The sequence below is a fragment of the Rattus norvegicus genome, chromosome 7, assembly GCF_021556685.1.
Source record: "Rattus norvegicus strain SHRSP/BbbUtx chromosome 7, alternate assembly SHRSP_T2T, whole genome shotgun sequence".
NCBI classification, from domain to species: Eukaryota; Metazoa; Chordata; class Mammalia; order Rodentia; family Muridae; genus Rattus; species Rattus norvegicus.
Genome location: NC_141540.1, coordinates 39867151 through 39887515, shown reverse-complemented (window position 1 = coordinate 39887515; position 20365 = coordinate 39867151). Strand labels below are relative to the sequence as shown.

General features: G+C 40.4%; 1 protein-coding gene across 1 annotated transcript in view; it reads right to left on the bottom strand.

Annotated features, from left to right (window-relative positions):
• Positions 1–417: 417 nt before the first annotated feature.
• Positions 418–20365, bottom strand: part of Ube2n (ubiquitin-conjugating enzyme E2N) — a 29953-nt gene continuing 10005 nt past the window's right edge. Inside the window, exons 2-4 of the mRNA NM_053928.2 lie at positions 2052–2298; positions 1726–1866; positions 418–1148 (exon numbers count right to left, since the gene is read on the bottom strand). Coding sequence (NP_446380.1) covers positions 1108–1148; positions 1726–1866; positions 2052–2298 — 429 coding nt within the window. The 3' untranslated portion in view covers positions 418–1107. The remainder of the gene's footprint in view (positions 1149–1725; positions 1867–2051; positions 2299–20365) is intronic.

Genomic DNA, 20365 nt, shown 5'->3' with positions numbered 1-20365 from the left:
CAAACCAATGGTCACAGGAGATAGCCTACATCTGAAGCTCAAATGTAGACATGTGGAAAGCCCTATGTGACATTCAACTATCCCCTTCATTGTGACTGCTGGTCAACTTTCAAACATGGCAAGACACCAAGGATCACCTAATTGAATCAGGTAATATTTATTTCAAATTTCTAGGAGGTTTAAGAAAAAAAAAAGTCAGATTCTGATGCTTCATGCATGCTCAGAGCCAGTTTATAAATACTCTCAGCAGGACCTAATACAGACCTGCAGCAATCAGACAAACTGGTAAATGCTCTTGCCAATTTGTCAGATGGAGAGGACTAAAACAGAAATATTCCATCTACTTTAATTTTAAATATGATTGTCACATCGGGAAAGCGAAATAAACACAGTAAAATAAACTGTACAAAGGCAAAGTAGAATAACAAAAAATATTTTACTAAAACATAAGATTTACAGAAGTTTCCAGACAAGCCATACAAAATGGTCACAAGCTTTTTCTTCGTCTTTTGGGGGGGGGGGGGGGGGGACAGAGAATCTACACCTGACGGCAAAGTCACAATGTTATTAGTGAGGGCTGTGATGTTTATTTAATGTTCCCATTTTGGATCAGACAGTCAAGCTTGTCCATCTACAGCGTCTAAAGTTAGACTTGGCTAGAGAGCATATTCTAAAACACCGGTTAGCTGCATTTAACCACTGCAATTAGATCCCTTAAGAGAGGGGAGGCCATAAAATTAAAATAAAACTACTTTCCCCCTAAAAAATAAAATAAAAACACCCATGCCCCTGGCAGCTAACCCTGACAACTACCTTCATTCACAGTGCCTTGTACTTAGACCATGATGGGGAAAGGAGTCAAAGCAGAGAGTCCTGCTTCTCAGCATCTCTCAGCAACCCGGGTGATGCTTCTAGCCTCTGCTCATGCTTTACAACAGTGAATCAGGACAAGACAGGTTTGCTAAGTGCATGTGATCACCAAAGATGAAGATGCCTGGGCTTTTATTCTGTAATGTTTCTAAGACTGTGTCCATTAAATGCAAACAAAAAAAGGAAGAAGTCTTGGCAGAACAGGAGAAGTGGTGTACACTTGATGATCTGATCGACTTAAATATTGTTCATGGCATATAGCCTAGTCCATGCTCTTGCTGTAGACAAAAACAAACATGCAGCTGTTAGTTTCTTTCCAAACACCATAAACAGCAAACAAGTACAATTTGTGGAAATGTCATACATCTTACCCTCCTACATTCATACCATCTCCTAGAAACAGGTCAGTTTTCTGAATACCGTACTATCAAAACAGTTTAATTAATTAGAAAGGGGTTTTGTTTTTTCTAAAAGTCTCACTGTACAGTCCAGACTAGCTTCAAACTTTTCATAAAATTCAACGTAAGGAAAAAATTCTTTCATTTCTGAATAGATATGTCCCCTCACTAATTTTGTTGTAGCAGAAAGAAGTTTGTTAGTTCCATATTCTTTACAAACAGCTATATTATTCAAGTGAACCATAAAAATAGCTCAGAACAGTTGCCAAGTTTTCTAATATCTTTACATACTGCCAGTATAGTAGATACTCATTATTATTAGACACTCATTATTATTGGTTAAACACTGCAAAATCTTTTATAGATTACTTTTAAATAATTTGAGGTTTCAGATAAAACGTCAAAGAGACCTATCCTGAGAAGCAGAGGCAGATAAAAGAGAACAGATATGAAGTACCTGTTTCTATGGCTTGGGCTTCGTTGCTCTTCCACTGCTCAGCTACATCATTTGCTAATGGATCATCTGGATTAGGAGCACTTAACAAAGCCTGGATTGATAGCAGAACTGTTCGGATCTGCAGTGCTGGGGACCACTTATCTACGAAGGTAACAGGCCCAGTATATGATAAAAGCATGGACAACAGGCCAAGAACTGTTGTCCCCCACCCACCACATTCTAGTGCTGTTAGCATACAGTGAGATTACAATGTTTACATTCTAAATGTGGAATGCTTAGGACAGAAGGGATTTGTTAATAAAAGCACAGTGACAAACAACACTTACCTTTCAAAATATCTAAACATATTCTTCCCAACTTGTCTACATTAGGATGATAAATTTTGGTCATGAAACGTACTTTAGGTGCTGCCATTGGGTATTCTTCTGGAAGGAATAGTTCAAGTTTAAAAGTCCCTCCCTCAAAGGGGGAATCCTGGGGACCAGCAATGACCACATGAAAATAACGGGCGTTGCTCTCATCTGGTTCTGCTTTAATGCCAGGAACTGGTTCTGCCAGCAAACGCTGGGTTTCCTACAACAGAAGAACAAGCATACCTGTAAAACAAATGTCGTTTCACTAGATACCAAAATTAAAATTAGGAAGTTCATCTTTTGAAATTAGATATAACACAATCTCCCAGTGACACATAACTTTCACAAAAAAGGCTTCATGCCAGGCATGATGGTATACACCTTTAATCCCAGCAGAGGCAGGTGGATCTCTGGGAGTTTGAGGCCAGCCTGGTCTACAGAGTAAGTTCCAGGACAGCCAGGCAGCGAAGATTATGTAGGAAAACCCTGTTTCCAAAAACAGACAAAAACCAGTTCATGTAATGAACTGAATTTACCAACTGAATACAACTGTAGGATATTATCACATTCTAGATTAGATTAATAAAACCAATTTTATGTTCACATAAAAAGAAAAAAAATGACATCGGGATTGCTACAATGGGTAGAACAACCTGCTCTAAATTCTATTAAAAAACCAAGTCACTAGACTGAAGGGCACTGACTGTTCATCCAGAGGTCCTGAGTTCAACTGCTGGCAACACATGGTAGCTCACAATCATCTGTCATGAAATCTGATACCGTCATTGTGGTGTGTCTGAGGACAGCTACAGTGTACTCATATAATAAAATAAATAATAATTCTTAAAAAAATTTTAAAAATTGGTCATTCATTGTAGTCAAGGACAATAATATCAATAATACCAAAATCTCTGGATGCTCAAGTCTCTTACATAAAACAGTACAGTATTTGTATTTAAACTACAAAAATTTCCCTGTATATTTCAAACAATCTCTAGATAACTTGTAGTGCTTAATACAGTGGGAATGTTATTTAAGTTGCAATACACAAAATAGGCAAGAATGACAAAATCCTTGTTCGATAAAGATCACACTTTGCCACAGGACCTTCCAACTGTAGATATCATAGAGGTACTGGAGAAAAGAACAAGTCTAGGAAACTGGGTGTGGCGACAACAGCACTTACACAACCCTGGATCCCAGTGCTCAGGGTATAGGCAAGCACATCTCTGAGTTCAAGGTCAGCCAAAGCTACAAAGCTAAGATCCTGTCTTTGGAGGAGGGAGAGACAAGAATACCTCTAGGGTACTTCAATGGGGCAAGAGACATACAAGATGAAGGAAAAGAAGACAGTGTCTGGCACATGCTGTAAGATTCTAGAACTGACAGTCTCTGAAAGACCTTTAATGCTCTCCAATAATTACACCACATTCTGTTTTCCATAACTCTCTTGAAACCCCTAGATGTCTATCTTCATCCCTACTTTTGACTGAGGCTCTGCTTCCTACCTATTTCATGAACAGGCAAACATCCTTTAAGTTCCCACAATGGCACCTGCGCCTGCACCCCTGCCTCTCCCCGTGTGCTTCTGGGCTTCTTCCCTCTTACTCTGAACTCTTTCCTCCTTGAGCACAGATCTCTCCCCACCTTCCTGAGAAGGTCCCTCCGACAACTCTCCAGAATCAGTCCTTTCCTTTTTTGACTTTCCTTGAGTCATACACATTTTCTTTTCTTTCTCCTAATACGAGGGACAAGGCCTGGGCTAACAAAGCTGGCTTTCCTGACAGCTCCTCTGCACACGACCATTTCCCTTCCCATCATCTGCCACGTCGTGATACCTCAGAAGCAAAAGGACAGCGCTACCTGATCTTGCACCCTCTAAATCTCTTCTGAGCACCCAGCTTTAACATTTTAGTGCACGGAGCCATATTGGATTTGGGCCTAGCCGCTTTTTGACTGCATGGTTCAAAGTGACTCTGGGCTGTTTGGCCACAGAGACTCACCCCTAAGATGACTGCCATAAGTCTTAAGATTGTTGGACAAAGCCTCTCCCATGAATTTACGGCACAGGAAACATAGATACACAAGATAACATTCAAGGGATGCCTCAGCTCGAGCAGATACCAGTGATCTCCTCAGTCAACACCCAGTGTCTCCACCACCTGACCTCTTTGCCTCCAGCTATCACTGCCTATACCCTCATCTCCCCCTCCTTCATATTTCACAAAGGTCACTCCCCCTACCTGAAAGCCTTAAAAGCTGTAACGTTCATCCCAATAAACGAGACCTTGACAACAGAATCTTGCTTGGTCTCCTTCTCTCGCCCCCCATTTAGGCCCAAGGGTAGCGCCCCTTCGGGACCCTGAATAACTGGGTCCCCGCTGGCGGGGACATTTTAGTACAATGGAAGAAACAGACTAACACACAGCAGAGTCCAGTTTACCCTAAACTTAACTTTCTGACCCCAACCCCAGCCACCAAATTTTCTCCATGTCAGTTGCCCCATCACTGATCCCTCTTCACTCATAGGTTATGTGTCTAGCCTGACTTTTTTCTTACCTGCCTGAAAAACCTCCAAGGCCTACTGAAGATCAGGGACAAGAAGGCTATGTGTATGCCCAGCAAAGACAATATGTGTCTCACCACTCCTACCCCTCTGCTCAAGCCTCCACAAGCTCTAACTGGCAGACTAAATAACCTCCCAACACATTCCCTGGCTTCCAACATCAACCTTGCTGCCTTGCACTTCCTGGAACCAGAGTCTACATTTATTTCAAAGTCAAAGCCTTGCACTGACTTCTGGACTCGCCCACCTCTCCATTCACCTTCATCGATCTCTACACCCTGACTCTTCTTCAAGCCCATTCCATGTGCTTACAGGTCCTCAACCTAATAAGACATTATTTCTACTTGTTCTTTTCCCCCAGAAAAAACCAAAATGGGACCCTAGCCTTTATTTTAAGGGGAAAAATGTTAAAGATTAGCAGAGGGGCAGAGAAATAAAAAAATAATTAGGTGGCAAATTTTCTTCAATTTTGGCCTTTTCTCAATTTTGTTTTATCCCGTTTCCATGAAAAGGGTAAGCTGAAAAGGGGGAACAGGGTCCAAGAATCTAAGCAACCACCACTCCCAGATTATACAGAGTAGCAGCTATTGAAAACTCTAACAAGTTACCCAAAGTACCAAGATCAGATCCTAAAATAGCTTAAAAATCACTGCGCTGTCAAATCGCACATTTCACACTCTTGTTGTCTGTTTAACTACTCTTTGTCAGGCGCTCTTCCCAAAGAATGCATTAGTGTGTGCCTATGCCTGTATGCCTGACACTTGGGTGGCTTTACATTCAAGGCTGGCCTGGGCTACATTACTGAGTTCCAGGCCAGCTACACAGCAAGACCCTGTCTCAAAAAACAAAAGGGATGTATAAAGCACCAATGTGACCATACTGATCATAAAATTTCATTGGAATGTACACTGTGGTTAGGTTTTTAGATGTATTAATATCCCTCTCAAGTTGCCACAAATTTGACACAATAAACAGGTAATTTTATCTGATGAAACTCTCCATTTTCCAAACTTAGCATAAATGTGAAAATAGGAAAACCTGACAAGGATTAAGAGCACTGACTGCTTTTCCAGAGGTCCTGAGTTCAAAATCCCAGCAACCACATGGTGGCTCACAACCATCTGTAATGGGATCTGATGCCCTCTTCTGGTGTATCTGAAGACAGTGACAGTGTACTTATATAAATATAATAAATATATCTTTAAAAAAGAAAAAGAAAGAAAGATAGATAGATTTGACACCAGTGTCTGAAATCCGTGCCCACAGTAGTAAGAAGGGAAGTAAACACTAGTAGGAAATAATTTCTCTCCCTCCCTACTACCCAACATAAGGCTTAACTATGAGGAACCTTCAGGTCTTAAGAGTGCTTCTGTCCTAAGGACAGTCAAGTGCAGTGTGGTTTTTTTGAGTGACAAAGGTAAGTTCCTACTTGCTTCTTTACTTGTGTAACTGTTTCTGAGCAAACCCGCTCTTTGTATTTTGCAGTTGTGGTACTTTCCCACACAATCTGTCTGTCCATAGCTGCAGTTATCCTTGGTCAACCCCAATCAAGAAATATTAGTTGATGGGCCAGTGAGACGGTATGGTAGGTACAACTTGGCACACAACCCTGGCAGCCTGTCTTCTATCAAAGCCCTCTGCTTTCCCCCACACAGGTGCTATGGTGCGTAACTAAAACAAGTAATAACTTGTAAAAGAGTAAATGGTAACTTTCATAAGTAACTGATTTTTAAGGTTGTTGTTTGTTGGGGTTTATTTTTGTTTTGTTTTAGATAGGGTCAACATGTAATTTCTGGAATTCATTGTGTAGACCAGGCTGGCTTCAAATGCAGGAGACTGGCCTGCCTGTCACTCCTGGCTTTGATTTAGGTCTTAACTGTGCACTCTTCATCCCTTCAGCAGGACACCCCCACCCCCATGACCTTTTTGTCTAGCTATAGCATAAAATCTCACACTGCTGCACACCTGGATGTGTGTTCAGATAATCCTCATTTTGTTTAGTGATAGCACCAAAGTGATGCCTGCAATTTGTGAGTACCAAGAGAAACAATAAGATGCTCCTCCTGGGCTGGAGTTTCCTTGCTGAGCTTGGACTGTCAGCGCCCATCCCAGGTGTCTCACACCATCTCTGTTTCCAGGGGATCCAATTCCCTCTGCTGAACCTTGTGGGTACCTAGTGGCACAAATGTACATATATATAATAAATAATAAATGATAAATAAATCCTTTAAAAAAGAAACCCGTTTTCCTTTACTGAAAAGGTAAACGCTGGGCTACAGAGTGGAGCTGACAGTGTTTGTCTGGCTTGTAGGTTACTGTTGGTCCTCTGCACCACACACCCTACCTGGGCATGGTAGCACAGTCCCATAATCCAGCACTAGCACTGCCCCGAGCCAGAAATGTAGAGGGTGAGGGAAAGCGCTGACGGAAAGATCTTAACTTCAGCAATTTTTAGGTTTTCTTTTTTTTTTAACTATGCACTTTTACAACGATTTTACAATTTCAGGTTTGGTTTTTTTATTGGTGGTGGGGTTTTGTTTTTGTTTTGTTGTTTTGATAGTCTTTCACTGGCTGCCCTAGTATTCACTTTGTAGACCAGGCTGGCCTTGAACTTACAGGGATCTGCCTGCCTCTGCTTCCTGGGAGTTAAAGCTGGGATTAAAAGCATGCACTACCACTGCCCAGCTAAAACAAAAAGTGTTAACTTATAAAGTTTTTCAAGAAAAAAAAATCTGCCCATCAGACTTCAAATTATGTAAGTGGAGAAACTGCAATACTTAAGATACATTTGAGCCTGCTGTCACACCTTTAATCCCAGCACTTAAGGGACAAAAAAGGGCAGAAGTCTTGGGCTTGAGAGCAGTCTCCAGAGTGAGCTTCAGGACGGCAGTCAGAGTCACACAGAGACCCATCTCAACAGTGTTTTTATTTTGTTTCACTTTGACATAGGGAATCATAGGGACTAGGCTATTCTGGGACTCAAAAGAAGCCCACCTGCTGGGGCTGGAGAGATGGCTCAGTGGTTAAGAGCACTGACTGCTCTTCCAGGGGTCCTGAGTTCAATTCCCAGCAACCACATGGTGGCTCACAACCATCTGTAATGGGATCTGATGCCCTCTTCTGGTGTGTGTGAAGACAGCAACAGTGTATTCAAATATATAAAAATAAATACATCTTAAAAAAAAAAAAAAAGCCCACCTGCTTTGGCCTCCCAAGTGCAGGAATTAAAATTGTACACCATGACAATTGGCAAAAATAGTATTTTTAAACACGCCTCTACCAACTACATCAATTACCCCCTCACAGTTCTTAGACTAGCATTTTTTTGTGAAAAGGTAAATTAATTTTTAATATTTTACATTTAACCCAATATATTGAAAATGCTATCTCGACATGTCATTAATATATAATGACTAACAGTATATTTTAATCTTTTTTCATACTGAGCCTTCACAAGTCCAGGTTTTAACCCATACTAAGCACATTTATCAATTCAAACCAGCCATACTTCAACTCTTCTATAGCACTAGATGCTAGCACCTACAAAGTAAAAATGAAGGTAAGTTTATTACTGACTGGTCATTAAGAACAAATGAACTTCATATACATGGTAAATTTTTGTAGAGCAATTTTTAAACTATTACTGTTTTCCACTCAAAAATAATCTATAATATAGAAAGATATGGAATCACTAACTGTTATGGGTCATGAAGGCACTCTGCTAGTCCCTTTAGGTCAGTGTTGCAGTCTACTGCAGTCAAGACATTGTCTGAAAATGATGACTTTGGTTTAAAAAACAGGAAAGCAAGGCACTATGAAATAACTGATCATCACCAAGAAACCATTTTAATTCTTCCAGTGAACACCACCCTCTAGTGGACATAAGACATCAACAGATGAAACAAAAACAAAATATTCTTTAAAAGTTCTTTATTTCACTCTAATAGGTGAAGTTTTTTTTGTTTTTCTTCTCTTCAAATTGCTCACTTTTCTAAACTAAGGTTGGCACTAATGTAAATGTCCAAAAAAGAGGCCCATTCTGATCCGGACTTCAAATGCACCTTTTTAAGAGTTTAAGAAGGGGCTGGGGATTTAGCTCAGTGGTAGAGCGCTTACCTAGGAAGCGCAAGGCCCTGGGTTCGGTCCCCAGCTCCGGAAAAAAAGAAAAAAAAAAAAAAAAAGAACCAAAAAAAAAAAAAAAAAAAGAGTTTAAGAAAACTAATGTAAGCAATCAAGCAAACTGAGCTAAGCCTCACTTCTCTGTATGCTGCTACCTTGTCTCCTCTAATGCCAGACAAGCCACGAGTCCCCACAGGGACCCTTTGCCTATGGTTATCCAAAAATCAAAAAAAAAAATAATGGTTCTCAACACACTCCCCTTCTCCTCTACCCTCTGGGATATTTTGCGGTAGCATATTCAAAGGAGGGGAGAGGTATTTTCCAGGAAGTGTTACCAAGGACTAAATCTGAGATTTTGAATCTAGTGTAAGGCTTTTTGACAAAAAAAAGCTTTATTTGGAGGGAGGGCGAAGATGAGGCTCAGTTGATAGAGCATTCTCTTTGGCATGCAAGGAGCTGTGAGCTCAATCGTAACACCATATACACCAGCAGAAGGCAGACAAGAGAACAGGAATTCAAGGTCATCCTTAGCTACAAGGTGAGCTGAAGGGCCAGTCTGGGTTAGAGACCTTGTCTCTAAAGAAACTTTCCACAGAAATTCAAAGAACAAAGAAAAGGTCTTGGTTCATCCCACTGGTAAGCAGTGTCAAGAATGTAATTCTATTCCACTTAAGAGTACTAAGCATTTCTCTGATGACTAAGGATGTTGAACATTTCTTTAGGTGCTTCTTGGCCATTCGATATTCCTCAGTTGAGAATTCTTTCTTTAGCTCTGTACCCAAATTTTAATAGGATTATTTGGTTCTCTGGAGTCTAACTTCTTGAGTTCTTTGTATATACTGGATATCAACCCTCTATCGGATACAGGACTGGTAAAGATATTTTCCCCAACTGGTGGTTGCCATTTTGTCCTAATGACAGTGTCTTTTGCCTTACAGAAGCTTTGCAGTTTTATGAGATCCCATTTGTCGATTCTTGATCTTAGAGCCTGAGCCATTGGTGTTCTGTTCAGGAAATTTTTTCCTGTGCTCATGTGTTCAAGATTCTTCCTCACTTTCTCTTCTATTAGTTTCAGTGTATGTGTTTTATGTGGAGATCTTGGATTTGAGCTTTGTACAAGGAGATAAGAATGGGTCAATTTGCATTCTTCTACATGCTGACCTCCAGCTGAACCAGCACCATTTGCTGAAAATGAGATCTTTTTTCCACTGGATGGTTTTTAGCTTCTTTGTCAAAGATCATGTGACTATAGGTGTGTGGGTTCATTTCTGGGCCTTCAATTCCATTCCATTGATCTACCTGCCTGTCTCTGTACCAATACCACACAGTTTTTAATCACGATCACTCAGTAATACAGCTTGAGGTCAGGGATGGTGATCCCCACAGAAGTCCTTTCATTGTTAAGAATAGTTTTCACTATCCTGGATTTTTCAAATTCCACCTCACACAAGTAAGAATAGCTAAGATCAGGGTTGGGGATTTACCTCAGCAAGCGGCAAGGCCCTGGGTTCGGTCCCCAGCTCCGGGAAAAAAAAAAAAAAGAACAGCTAAGATCAAAAACTCAGGGGACAGCAGATGCTGGTGAGGATGTGGAGAAAGAAGAACACTCCTCCATTGTTGGTGGGATTGCAAGCTGGTATAACCATTCTGGAAATCAGTCTGGAGGTTCCTCAGAAAATTGGACATAGTACTACCTGAGGACCCAGCTATACCACTCCTGGGCATATACCCAAAAGATGCCCTAACATATAACAAGGGCACATGATCCAGTATGTTCATAGCAGTCTTATTTATAATAGCCAGAAGCTGGAAAGAACCCAGATGTCCTTCAACGGAGGAATGGATACAGAAAATGTGGTACATCTACACAATGGAGTACTACTCAGCTATTAAAAACAATGGGAGGGGCTGGGGATTTAGCTCAGTGGTTAGAGCGCTTACCTAGGAAACGCAAGGCCCTGGGTTCGGTCCCCAGCTCTGAAAAAAAAAAAAAGAACAAAAAAAAAAAAAAAACAAAAAAACAAAAAAACAAAAAAAAAAAAAAAAAACAATGGGAACAAAGAGTGGAACAGAGTCTGAAGGAAAAATCATCCAGAGACTGCACCACCTGGAGATCCATATGTAGCCTCCAAACCCAATCACTATTGCTGATGTCAAGAAGTACTGGCTGACAGGAGCCTGGTATGTCTCTTGAGAGGCTCTGCCAGAGCCTTATTGATATAGATGAGGATGCTTGCAGCTAACCATCGACTGAGCTTGGAGACCACAATGGAGGAGTTAAGAGAAAGATCTGAAAGAGCGGAAGGGGGTTGCAACCCCATAGGAAGAACAACAATATCAATCAACCAGACCCCCCCAGAACTCCCAGGGACTAAACCACCAAAGAGTAAATGTGGAGGGACCCATGGCTCCAGCCGCATATGTAGCAGAAGATGGTCTTGTAGGGCATCAATGGGAGGGAGAGGCCTTAGTTCTGTGAAGGCTCAATGCTCCAGTGTAGGGGAATGTCAGGGCAAGGAGGTAGGCTGGAGTGGTGGGAGTAGGAGTGGGAGCATCTTCATAGAAGCAGCGGAAGAGGACATGGGAGAGGGGGAAAGGGGATAACATTTAAAATGTAAATACATAAAATATCCAAAGAAAAACAAAAGTAGTAAGCAACAGGTGGGGGGAGAGGGCAGATGTTACTTATAGATTAGAATGGATACTTCTGTGATGTTCAAGGAAACAGAAGTTCTGAAGGCTAAGTATATGTGCATGATCAGGTCGTTGCTCAGGTCTGCAGACAAAAGGAAAACCTCTCCTGGACTTCCACTCTTCTGCTCTTTACCATCACTCAAGCTGGCACAATGGTTTTGACTTATTTGCCCTAAGCTATCCGATGGTAGTAAGTGCAAAATTGGAAATGTCTACTTCAAAACGCATTTAAAGGCAGACGTGGTGTCTTCGGCCTGCAATCCCAGCATTTGGGGAAGGCTCAGGCAAGAAAATTGTTTAAAAAGTGAGGCCAGCATGAGGGGGAGAAGGAAGAAAGGGAGTAGAGAGAATAATTAGCATTTAAGGTTAATCCAATCATTGACAAGAAAAAATCTTAAGAAAACTTCCCTCTAATCTCCCAGATGTTCTGTCCTAAATAAGCATGCCTAAACACACCTACTATTACAGTTCACACTGATTGGTAAGCTCCCTAAGGGGAGCTCGTACTTTCCTAGATAAGAATAGAGACAATGAAAAAAAAAAAATAAAAAAAAAAAAAATAAAAAAAAAAAGAATAGAGACAATGACCCATGCCAAATAAATGTTCTACATGAATTAACTCGTTCAATCCGCATATTCATTCAATAAACAAGGAACAAAAAGTAACCAGTTAGAAAAGAACCAAACTAAAAAAAAAGAAAAAAAAAGAAAAAAAAGGGGAGGGGGGTTGGGGATTTAGCGCAGTGGTAGAGCGCTTGCAAGGCCCTGGGTTCAGTCCCCAGCTCCGGAAAAAAAAAAAAGAAAGAAAGAAAAGAACCAAACTAGGAAACAGCAGAGCCAAGATTGAATACAGGCACTGGGCTCTAGTCCACCTGGGTTCTTGATCTCAATGGTACAGACAGGCAAGTAATGGACAGTGAACAATAAAAGTCCAACTGGTCTGCTGGAGCAATAAAGAGCACAGCTCGAGTTAAAGAGGGCTATTTTTAGACCTTTATAATCACCAGTTCATGAAAGAAGTAAATTTAAGCACTAATGGCACTGCCTCTGCCTCCCCAGCGCTGGGATTAAACATGCACACTACCACTGCCCAGCTAACATTTGTGCAATGGTTTTTAGCCGAGATGTAATGATGCTAAACGCACGCAGGAGTATTTGTTGAGAAAGTGGCAGAAGACAATGTATATAAGACCATAACCCTTGGATCTGGAAAGATGGCTCAGCAGCTAAGAGCACAGCACTGGCTGCTTGTTCTTGCTAGAGGACCCAGGTTCAATTCCCAACCTACCACATGGCAGCTAACAACCATCTGTAACTGTGGTACACAAACAACACTCAAAGATAAAAATAAATCTAAGACTGTAACCCTCCATTACTTGGCCATTGAAGAAAAGGAGGGAGACGACGTGTTCAGGGTCATAAAGCTCTCTGCTTTCAATCAGGGCACCCACACTTGCAAGGTCACAAACTGTTTCACTTCTGCTATGGAGCACCCCGTGCTTGTTATTTCAAAAAGGAGTTTCCACTGCTCACTAAAAGAAAAGTATCAAACTTAGTAACACTTCACTGTGACTCCTGTAGGCCAAGTTTCTAAAACACTAATAACTTTTTAAAACCATTCATTCATTCATTCATTCATTCACTCACTCACTCACTCACTCACTCACTTAATGTCCCAATATCAGGCCCCCTTCCCCTTCTCTGAAAGGGGGGAGCCCTCTCTGGGTATGACCCTCCCCAGCACATCAAGTCTCTACAAGACTAGGGTCATCTTCTACCAGTGAGGCCAGACAAAGTGGCCCAGTTAGGGAAATGGGATCCACACACAGGTTAACAGATTCAAGGACAGCCCAGTTGTTAAGGGATACATGAAGACCAAGCTGCACCGTTACATATGTGGGAGTGGGATTAAGGGGTGGGGGTGGAGTTGGTCCAGTCCATGTTCGCTCTGTGATTGGTAGCTCTATTTTTAGCTTGCATATTTTATATCCTAGAATAGTAGTAACTTAATAGGTAGGGGAAGAAACATAGGTCTGACTTCATCATCAGTGACAACTAGGGGAGCTGTTTGTTAACTGTTTTTTCTATGTGGTAAACTTAACATCCCATGTAATACATTAGCAAAACTGAACTAATCTGAACTTTGGTATAAAAAAAATTTCAATGTAGAGCATACTGATTATTTATCAATGCAGTGAAATCACGGTTGTCCAATTCTAAACCCTCTCACTAGCTAGCTCTTTGACTCTCCTAAAGATTGAGATGCCTAATAGATGCTGTTCCTGCTCAAATTACTTAAAGCTGCCTTGGTTGCTTGGTAACCATATAGTCTCTAAAATTAGAGAAGTGAAAAGGGGACATGCTGGCTAGTTTTTGTCAACTTGACACAAATGAATTATCCGAGAAGAGGAACCTCAATTAAGAAAATGCCCCCATCAGATTGCCTATGGGCAAGTCTCTGGGGGCATTTTCTTGATTAATTACTGGTGTGAAAGGCCCAGCGCACTTTGCAGGGGGGATTAAATAACACCCCAAGCAGGTGGGGCTGGGTTGTAGGAGAAAGCAAGCTGAGCAAGCAATGGAAGCAACCCAGGAAGCAGTGTCCCTCCAAGGTCCCTGCTTCAGTTCCTCCTTGGCCTCTCCTTCCACCGTACAATAAGACAAACCCTTTCCCGTCAAGTTGCTTTTGGTCATGCTACTCATCACAGCAACAGAAACCAGAGCAGGACAGGAAGTTAACAGACAGGGAATGGGGTGGATCCCTGTGGAACAAATTAAGTCAATTATAATCTCTTACTAAAGACCTTCTACACAGTTTAAAATCATTTTAAGATAGTACTAAATTCATACTACAGAGCTGAAAATCAGCTATCTAGCCTGAAGTGTTATTACACCTTATGAGGGAAAAATTTTTTTGTAGGATATGTTTAAAATTGAGGCCTGCCCTGAACACAAGAAACTCTGGCACTAAACTTTCTAAGCATTTTATTATATTATTAAAATAAGTTAAAACTTATTGTTACTGGAAGCTTCCCTTTTGTAGTATTTCTGAGGCTTGTAAGTACTGTTTGATAGTCTTTCTGCCCAGGGGAATAATCCTATATAACAAATTGTGTCCCCAGTACATCCTCTAAACAAGGAAGAAATATTACCAATGAGATCTAGTTTGGTGTTTGTGGTTGCTGTTGGTTTTTGAGGAAAGGCACAGTTGCTTAGCCCAGGCTAACCTCTAAATCTTGACCCTGATTCAGTAAAGTGAATTACTAGATTAAGGCATGTGTCACCATAAAAGTTCCAAATTTTTGGTTTTAACTTGTTCATAAAATATGAAATTAATTTAAATAAAATTAGTTTATACTAGCAACCAAAATCACAACCAGTCACATTCAAGAATGTTATTCTTATACAGACAAAAGCCCTAAAACTAAGTTGGGGGTGATGGTGAGCTAATGCCTTTGGGCAGCAGAGGCTGGCTGACTTCTCTTAGACTGGTCTTAGAGAAACCCTATCTCATACTCAGGTTATCAAACTAGGAAGCAGACTCCTTTACCCACCATGTCATTTTGCTGGTTCCAGAGTTAACTTTTTTTATTGTTTAACTCATAGAAAACAGATTTTTACATATTGGTTCTTAATATGAAATTCCCACTTTCCTAACCACTGTTGGTAAACAGGTATCACTGGCTTTCAAATGGCCAAAACAATCTGGCCCCAGATTTTGTGCTTCTACCATGCATAGCCACACATCACATTCGGGGGGAAAAAACAAACAAATAAACAAACAACAACAACAACAACAAAAAACCCCAGCATTTTGCTCTTGAGTATTAGAAGATAAATCTAAGCCATGAATCATATTTTAGCTGCCCAAATGCCAACATTTTCATCATCTGGAAAATCTAACACTAGTTTAAAGAATCACTAAGTACTACTGAGTACCACTACTTCAGAAGTACACCTTCTGTAGAAGACCAGTTGTAGAAGAAAGACACAATTAGCTACGTTATGCTGTCTCCATCAACCAGCACCAGCCCAATCCAAAGTACCCACGTATGAGTCTCAATCTTATATTAGTGGAAGGAATGAGCATCTCCACGAGGAAAAGGAAATGACCAGCTGAGAATAGATGAGAACTCCCAAAAATGTACAACTCAAGGATTTAGGAAGCCAGAGAGTGGCTGTAAATGGTAGAAAATATGTGTGGGGCTGGAGTGGGGGCGTGGGGAATGAGGACAGGCCGTTTCAACATTCACAAACCATTTACACTTCTTTTTTTCGGAGCTGGGGACCGAACCCTTCCTAGGCAAGCGCTCTACCACTGAGCTAAATCCCCAATTCCCCATTTACACTTCTGTTCAATAGAACAGTGTAACTACAGGTCATACACTTACAGGGACCAAATCCAAGAACCAAAGACACCAGGCTCTGTTTGTTGCTCTTCCAACCTGCTTTGAAAATCTGTCCACCTTCCATCCCTTTTCCCCTTCCCCAAGTTTGTTCTTCCCTTCCTCCACCCTCTTTAGTTTTTTGGTTTTTTTTTTTTCTTCTTTTTTTCAGAGCTGGGGACCGAACCCAGGGCCTAGCAAGTGCTCTACCACTGAGCTAAATCCCCAACCCCAATTTTTTTTAATGCTGTTTTACTATGTCACCACAGCTGATCTCAAGCTTAGGATGATGTCAATAATGACCACAGCCTCAGTATTGACTGTTCAGGACTGTGCTCCAGCAGTAAAATGACCTGGATTTAATTCCCTGCATTAGGCAAAAGCCAGGCATGCATTTATAATCGCAGTACTGTGGAGACAAAGACAGGCAGGTTCCAGGGCTCTCTATCAGTCATCCTACCTGATCAACAGGTCCAGATCCCTATCTCAAAAACAAGACAGACAACTCCTGAGGATACCTGAGGTAGGCCTCTTGCTTCCACAAAGATCATTGTTAATGCCTGTTCTCTTCCTCAAAGTTTTTATTTAGTTTGGTTTTAACTTTTTTTAAACAATTTGAGGGATTGCAGAGATGACTCAGGTTCTCCTGTAGAGGACCCAGGTTTGGTTCCCAGGATTCACATGGCAGATCACAACCATATCTTCTAGCCCCAAATGATCCCACATTCACATGGTTATACACATGCATACAAAACACTCATACCCATAAAAAATAAACATTAAGTAACAGAATCTGAAAATAAACAGCTTGAGAAACAAAACTTGGAACATGGTGCTATCTGCTCTATTCCAACTATCCAGGAAGCTGAGACAGGAAGAAGATGTGAAGGAAGCCAGCCAGATCAACTAGGTGAAATCCAGACTCATGTAAGGAGGGAAGGGTGGGCAAGTAGGCAAGTAAAGTGGTGTAGCTGGTAAAAGCAAAGGCACTGCCAACCTGATCTATGCCTAAAACCCACCCACAAGGTAGAGAGAAATAACTGCCACAAGTACACAGGGCACACCACACACACACAAGTACGTGTGCACACACACGCACAGAGTAAAAAATAAATAAATAAATAAATAAGTATCAGGTCAAATTCAATCACTCCATGTGGATAACCTAAAAATATTCTCTGAAATAATTTTAACAGTATATTTTTAAAAAGTGAATGTGGGGGTCAGTAAGATGGTTCAGCAGGTAAAAACATTGCTGGATCCCTAAAACTCAGAGGAAGAAAAGTACCAACTCCCAGAGGTGTCCTCTGACTTCCACATGCATGCCACTGCACACGCATACCTGCATTCACATTTTAAAAAATAGGGGCCAGTAAGAATGCTCAATGACAGAAGGTGCTTGCCACTAAACTTGAGGACCTATCCTCAATCCACTGAACCCACAGATTAAGAGGGAACCGACTCTCAAAAACCGTTTTCTGCTATCCATATGCAAACTATGTCATATATATATATACTTCATACACAGATATATATATATATATATACACATCAATAAAATAAATGTAAAAAATTAAAAATATACATGTGAACTCACCTCATGTTACCAATTTGGGTCACAAAAATCATAAAAAAATTACCTTTAGAATAACTGGTTTATATAACTATAAACTAACATATTGTTATATACTAATATCATAAACTATATAAATATATAAATAAAAGCTATAAACAGTGCTGGCACTCAAACCCAAGGTCTTGTGCATGCTAGGGAAGCATTCTACAAGATTTTAGGGTGACTGAATGTCCTGAAACAGAGATGGAAGACATCTTTCAATGAGTTATTTTTCTGTTGAGTTTTGTATCTAATATTATTTGATCTTAATATACATATAAAATATGTATCTAACTAATTCTAAAAAGCAAGATAAAATCAAATAGAAAAACAGAAGAAACCTTTTAAGTAATCCGTTTTGAAATGACATCGCCTCATTTCCATGGCAACTGATAATGTAGAATTAATTTTTTAAAAAAAGAAAAAAAAAAGCAATGCTAATATTTAATGTTAAGGAGAAGGCCTCTGGTATTGCAAAAAATGTCCCCATCTTTTAACCAATCTACTGTTTAGAACTCATCTAAGAAACACTGAAGTAAACCTCCAGAAATAGTGAGCACAGCACTACTATTTTTACTTACTGTACCTATAATGTTAGCACTAAAGCAAGGTATTCACTCTGCAGTGAAGCACACTGTTAAACAGTGCAATTCTAAGTGTTAGGCTTCAGTGAAGGAATGTTTTCACAATTGCATACATTTTTAGCACTCACCTGGGGCTGATAGCACACAGCTGTTATTCCAGCATTTGGAAGTTTGAGACAGGAGGATCAGAGTTTGAAAGCCAGCCTTTCAGCCTCCAATTCAAGCATGGTAAGGACTAATTGAGACCCCATCTCAAACAAAACACTCAAATAGTAGCTGGGTGTGGTGGCATTCCCCTCTCAAAAACCTGAGAAGTGGAAGCAAGAATTTTAAGTTTGAAAAGAATCTAGGCTACTCTGGTTGAAATAAACAAACCAACCTTACATATTATAAATTAGATACATAACATAATAAAGTTAACTTAAAAGAGATTATATACATGCTGAGCTTACTGAAAAAGACAATGAGTTTTACTTTTTTAAGAGGACATGTTTAATCTGGGGACACAACCAGCCCATTGTATGAAAAGGCATCCTGTTCAGACTTGAGCGATGGAGCAGCCCAAGAGGAAAGCAGGAAGAGAGTCAGTGGGTGGCTTATGGTCAGTTTCTACACTGTAGTTGGCCTCAACTCTTTAAATCTTCAGTACAGACACTAGTCTTACAAAATGCTTGGAGTAAGTAGATTCCTCTGTTGAAACTGTTGAAAGGACTGAACAAAATGCCTATATTAACAGCACGTACCCTAAAACCACAAAAAGAATCCTTGAGATCCTAGCTAAACTACTTGGTAAGCAGCCAAACTTTAAAGCTCTGGGATTTAGTAAGGGGCTGGTGGCTGTTTCAGCTTCAAGGGGAACCAACACTGCTGGGCTCTTTGTAGCCTCCTCATTCATGTGCACATTCTCATGTACACTTGACACATTTAAGGCTAATAAAAAACTTTTTGAGATCTTATCTCAAAACTAAATAAATAAAATTAAAACAAGAAATAAAACAATACAAAAAAGCTAGATTTAGCTAGAATACATATGTAAAGAGGCCCGAGTAGGGATTAACCCTTGAAACTAATTTGTATCTTCATATAAACTATTTAATCCTCAGAACCATCTCTAAAAACATCTTTTAAAAAGGTACACAAAGGGGGTTGGGGATTTAGCTCAGTGGTAGAGCGCTTGCCTAGCAAGCACAAGGCCCTGGGTTCGGTCCCCAGCTCCGAAAAAAAGAAAGAAAAAAAAAAAAAGTACACAAAAACATCTACAATAGTAGACTTTGGATCACATTAAATTCATTTCTATCTAATATGAAATGATTACTTAAACTTATCCTAGCGTATGCAGTCCTTCTAATCTTAACCAACAGCCTACAAGTTGCAGGACTGAAGCCAAGCCAAGTACTAAAACATCACAAGAATGATTCCTATCTATAAGCAGGGCCATGTCAGCTACTTTTCTTCTAAAAACGCCTATACTGGGGGGAAAAGAAAAAAATCAGTGTCAGCTATGAAGTCAACACCTCTCAATTATCGTTCTACAACTGCTAAACTCTAAGCAAAAAAATGGCCAAGGGAAACAAAGAAAACCTGTTCAAGGATTCTTTTCCTATTGAGTATCACCCAACATTCATCTAATTTGACATTTATCCAATATTGAAAGAACCAAGTTAATCATCATTCCTCACTAGACACCCAGGCATGATTTAACTCAGGAGCAGGAAAATGCATCACTGTGATCAATAAACATGGAAACTGCACAGTGAAGGAAGCACAGAAAGGAACTGTCAATGAAGTGAGATGAAAGGGAAGACTCATTTATTTCCTGTGTATGCATGTGTGTATCCTGCACATGGATGTGTAGGTCAGAAGACAACTTGTACAAGCCTGTTCTCTCTTTACAATGATGGTCCCAGAAGTGAACTCAGGTCGTCAGGCTTGGCAAAAAGCATTTTTGCGGGGCTGGGGATTTAGCTCAGTGGTAGAGTGCTTACCTAGGAAGCGCAAGGCCCTGGGTTCGGTCCCCAGCTCCGAAAAAAAGAACCAAAAAAAAAAAAAAAAAAAAAAAAGCATTTTTGCTCGCTGAGCCATCTCATCAGCCTATAAGGTTTTACATAGCAGATTGAGTTGGAACCCAATTATACCCACAGTAGAGACCCCTAGACCCCTCAAGATCATGTTTTTAGATGTTTCAGTGTAAAAGGTGACAATTCACAGATTATTGGTTTTTTGTTTTGTTTTTTGTCCAGAGGACAACAAAAGCCCCCACCCCACCCCCAAGAAAAAAATCTGGAGGAAGAGCAATGGATCTCAGACCACTAAGTAGATACTAG